Source organism: Aegilops tauschii, chromosome 3, assembly GCF_002575655.3.
Source record: "Aegilops tauschii subsp. strangulata cultivar AL8/78 chromosome 3, Aet v6.0, whole genome shotgun sequence".
NCBI classification, from domain to species: Eukaryota; Viridiplantae; Streptophyta; class Magnoliopsida; order Poales; family Poaceae; genus Aegilops; species Aegilops tauschii.
Window position 1 is genome coordinate 327,429,691 of NC_053037.3, and position 4,337 is coordinate 327,434,027.

Here is a 4,337-nt window from a genome sequence, read left to right on the forward strand (position 1 = left end):
CGCTCATCAAGACATGTGACTGAAATTTGTCACGGAAATGAAAACTTCAAAGTTATAGCATTGGATTACATCTAGACATGACGGATCCCTTCATGGACGATTAATCTTGACATGTCATGAATGATGCATCGAGAGGGACAAAGCTTGAAAACAACACCGTCAAAACGGTGCAAGCATGCGGTGTCGGCGCTGCTAACTTTGTCTATCGCCTTAATCCTATCCGCCTTTTTATGGTGTGAAGGAGTGGATTGGCTAACAACCCAAAGGAAAGAAGTTAGAGCACAACTAGCAAGCTTTGTCCATGCGGCCATGCCACACATATCCATTGGAAAATTGTCGGCAAAAGTAAGCCGAAATGAATAATAAAACAAAAGGTCAGGCTGGGTTATTGGAAATCAAAGGATGGTGTCCTACGTTATGCATTTCCCTTACTTTTTAATTTCATCATTAAGGTGGGCCTCTAGACAAAGCCGCTACTACTGTATCCAGTTATGATTATACTACAAAGATAACTGCAACCAATTGCGTAGGCCAATTAGCCAAAGATCCATCTTTAAAAAGGACAATTTTTAAGCCAAATACCAGCCATTTCCTACCAATCCTTTGAGAAATCCGGTTAATATACTGGAACCTCGTACGAAACCCAGAGATATAAAACCGCAAAGCCAAGTATTCGCCGCAATCCCGATGCGCGCACTCGAGGAATGCGTCCGACATGAGGAATTCTTTCACCTCCAAAGTACTCCTCGTCCAGCTTTTGCTTGCCCTCCCGGTAGATCTCCTCCGTCCCCCTGATCGATCGGCCGAAGCCTTTCACTTTCCCACGCGTTTCTTTCCCATATTTTGTGTCCTCCCGCTTGCGTGCCCCTGCAAAGCTCCCAGACCCAGCCTCCACTCCCAAGTTTCCTCTTATTCCCTCCCTCCCTCCCTGCCCCTCCCCTGTTGGGGAAGAAACCTATGATTCCGCGACATGGCGTCAGGTATATATGCACTGCCCCCAGGGACAGCAAGGTCCTACTTTACACTTCCCTCCTCGTCAGGTACCCATCCATCCATCGACCCCTGGCTTGTTCGGGAGCAGAGAGCGAGCTCTTGATCTTGATTCTCGAGGGAGGGAGCCAGACATGGCTCGTTTTCTTAGGCCGTCGAGCTGCATTGCCTACCTTCTCGTCGTCCTTGCCTTGTGCTGCGGTGAGTTGTCTTCTCTTGTTCTTGTGGAATATTTGTGTGTGTGCATTAGGTATGATATGACAGAGATGTTTTGGTGCTGTCCGATGCTTGTTTTTGTGCGAAAGGCTGTGCTGGTATTTGAACGAACCCAAATCTGGATGCTGCATGAAGAATTGGCAGTGCATCCGCGGAAGAAAGTGACTTGACATGTGTCAGTAACATTTCGCAAATCTTTTCACCTTACACGTTTCTTCTTCTTTTGATCGCTGCAGGAACACAACGGCGGAGGGTAGAAGCATCCAACCGACTCACCCACCACCCAAGGGTCCTGACCACCGTCTCGGTGATGAAACCCTCGTACCCCACGATCACCACGCCCACTTCCGCATCCTACGCCATGCCCGCGTCCTCCAGGTTCCCGTCGCTGGCGGATGCGAACGGCGGCGGTGACGTCGGCGGAGGTGGCATCGGCGGTGGTGGTGCTGCTGGTGGTGCCACCGGCGGTGGTGGTACTGCTGGCGGTGGCGTGGGGGGCGGCGGTGCTACGGGCGGGGGAGCTGCCGGTGGCGTGGGCGGCGGCGGTGCTGCTGGAGGCATCGGCGGTGGCGGGGGCGGTGGGGGTGGCGGGACGTGGTGCGTGGCGAGCCAGAGCGCGAGCACGTCCGCGCTGCAGGTGGCCCTGGACTATGCTTGCGGCTACAGCGGCGTAGACTGCTCGGCGATCCAGACAGGCGGGAGCTGCTTCAACCCGGATACCATCCACGACCATGCGTCCTACGCCTTCAACAGCTACTACCAGAAGAACCCTCTCCCCACAAGCTGCGACTTTGGCGGCACGGCCACCATCACCACCACTGATCCCAGTAAGCTCAACGTCTCCAACACACGCATACATTTCTTCCCAAACTTTCTCATCTTTGAACTGCAGCCGGTTTTGGCAGAATCTTTCCAACTGAAATTTCAGCCCTTGTGTATTTCGTTCTCACGCGAATTTATTTCGACCTTTGCAGGTTCAGGGTCGTGCCAGTATCCAGCGTCAAGGTAAAGTTCCTACTAATGAATAACCAACTGAAACAAAAAACTGTAGCCGGTACTTAATCTGTAACCGAGGCCTGAATTTTCTCTTGTGATTTGAAATGGCAGCGGCGGCGCTCAAGGGACCATGCCCCCGCCATCACCGACCACTCTGACGCCGACCACGCCGATGACTCCGACGCCGATGACCCCATTCACCCCGACGCCAATGACGCCGGACACCCCTAGCACCGGGACGCCTATGTACGGATCAAACTCACCTCCGGACTTCGGGTCGATGTCCCCTCCAGGCCCAGGATCAAACTCACCTCCGGACTACAGCGACGTCGGCGCCGCCCCAGCGACGGCGATGGGCAGGGCAACGCTGGCTCTCGTCTCCATCCTTGCCGCGACGCTATCGATGAGCCTCGCCACATGAGGCGATACACGCATCTCAAGATGGCAATCCTATGCAGCAGTCAAAGAAGCGCGCGCCGTTGGATGCTGGGATGCGCACGCACAGTTGCACCGCAGAACAGAAACCTCCCTGCCGCGAAACCTTGCCAAGCAGAGGTGCCCCATTTGTTTAGTAGTATCTTCACAACTCGGAAGCATGCATGCTGATGCAGCTGCTTCTAGCGTCGCCCCTGCTCTGCTCTAGTGGGGGGCAGCAGATGTTTATATGTCCGATTATACTATTGTATTTAGAAATTTATGAGCAATTTCATTTCCTTATTTACGCTGTGATATATGGTCCGCTGACCACGATCACAACCCACCCGTGCTTCACTTTGAGGAATCTTGAGAACGGTGTAACACACAAAGTGAACCAAACGTCCAAACCACGACGCAATGTTACTACTACTAGACAACAGCTATAAGAAATGCAGGATCCAATAAGCAATTGAAATTGTGTTGAAAGAGCATGGTGTGTGATTCCACAATTTACATTTCATTTCAGAACACCTACCTTGATTTCTATACGTAGAACCTATACGTCGCTGATAGCTCGATCGAAAAATCGCTGTGAGAAAGAAAATGAGAAATGGGCCCGCAGAGAGAAAGAGAAGAGGCCTACTTGTGGGCCGTAAAGCACCTTATTTAGGCCATGAACTTCCGCTGGCCGTTCGTTCGCTGTGATATGTCAGTTGCAGGTCTCGCTTTCTAAAACTTTCACGTCCAGACTCCTAGATGGTTGTTGTTACTTTAACATTTAGAGTGCACACGGATCACTTTGTACCTGGGGTTCAAGGTGCTTCACAAGAGACATTACAGAGGAACACAAACATCACATTCAAGATCGAAACCTTCCCTAGTTTCGATGCTTTTTTAGGATATTCACGAAGGCTTGCTCTGTGGAGCTCAAAGTGTTGCCTATTCAGGACATTGCAGGCGACCAATACATATTCTTCATTCAAGGATCATTCTAAAACTTGCTGGTTTCTGTGCTCTCTAGCTACAGATTTCGCTAGTTCTCTCTCCAGCAGCCTCTTGTTGCTCTTGTTAGAGTTGTGTCGAATATAGTGTACAAGGTAGGTTACAGTTAGACTATGAGTTGTATTGTGTTTACAGGGTACGGAGTCGTGTCCTGGTAGGACACTTGTATCTTAAGCCTCTCATATATAGCGGGGGTAGACACACGATGTAACATATGCCAACATAATAGTACCGGAACGCAGGGGAAGCCGGCGGCATGTGCCGGTGTCCAGGGCGACCGGATGCGGTATTGTGACGGTGTCACGGGGAGGAGCGCCCGTAGTCAAGCCCCGGGAATGTAGCCATATCAGTGAACCTCGTTAACAAATCTCGGTGTCGTGTTTGGTGTGATTGGTTGATCCTCGGATGATCGACGGTATGCCTCAGAATTATTCTAACAGCTCTCTTGTTCTTCAAGAACTTATTTTTTTAGGTTCCTGTTTCTTCCAGCTTTGTTCATCTCCACATGTGTAGGTTCAGACTATGCTGCCAGCTCTTTCTTCTTTTATCACGGCCGAGTGTGTCTCTTTGTATTACTCTTGGAGATGAATACAATTTGGCGCCTTGGACGCCTTTTCCGTTAAAAGAAAAAGCCTAACAGCACTCCAGCACTACCTTAAAATATGGCACTAAGAAACAAGTTTACAACATCAAAAGGTGAGTTTCGGTGATTCTTA

The 4,337-nt window shown here is 50.5% G+C and overlaps 1 protein-coding gene across 1 annotated transcript; it reads left to right on the plus strand.

Moving 5' to 3' along the window:
- The first annotated feature begins 930 nt into the window (after positions 1–930).
- On the plus strand, positions 931–2,919 carry LOC109732689 (uncharacterized). The gene is made up of 4 exons (XM_020291880.3): positions 931–1,191; positions 1,443–2,033; positions 2,181–2,211; positions 2,314–2,919. The coding sequence occupies exons 1-4, from the start codon at positions 987–989 to the stop codon at positions 2,621–2,623; spliced, it is 1,137 nt and encodes a 378-aa protein (XP_020147469.1). The 5' UTR covers positions 931–986; the 3' UTR covers positions 2,624–2,919.
- The last annotated feature ends 1,418 nt before the right edge of the window (positions 2,920–4,337 follow it).

Coding starts and splice junctions, on each gene's coding strand:
- LOC109732689 (XM_020291880.3), top strand. CDS start 987: ATGCACTGCCCCCAGGGACAGCAAGGTCCTACTTTACACTTCCCTCCT. Junction 2,034..2,180: donor CATCACCACCACTGATCCCA/GTAAGCTCAACG, acceptor CGACCTTTGCAG/GTTCAGGGTCGTGCCAGTAT. Junction 2,212..2,313: donor TGCCAGTATCCAGCGTCAAG/GTAAAGTTCCTA, acceptor TTGAAATGGCAG/CGGCGGCGCTCAAGGGACCA.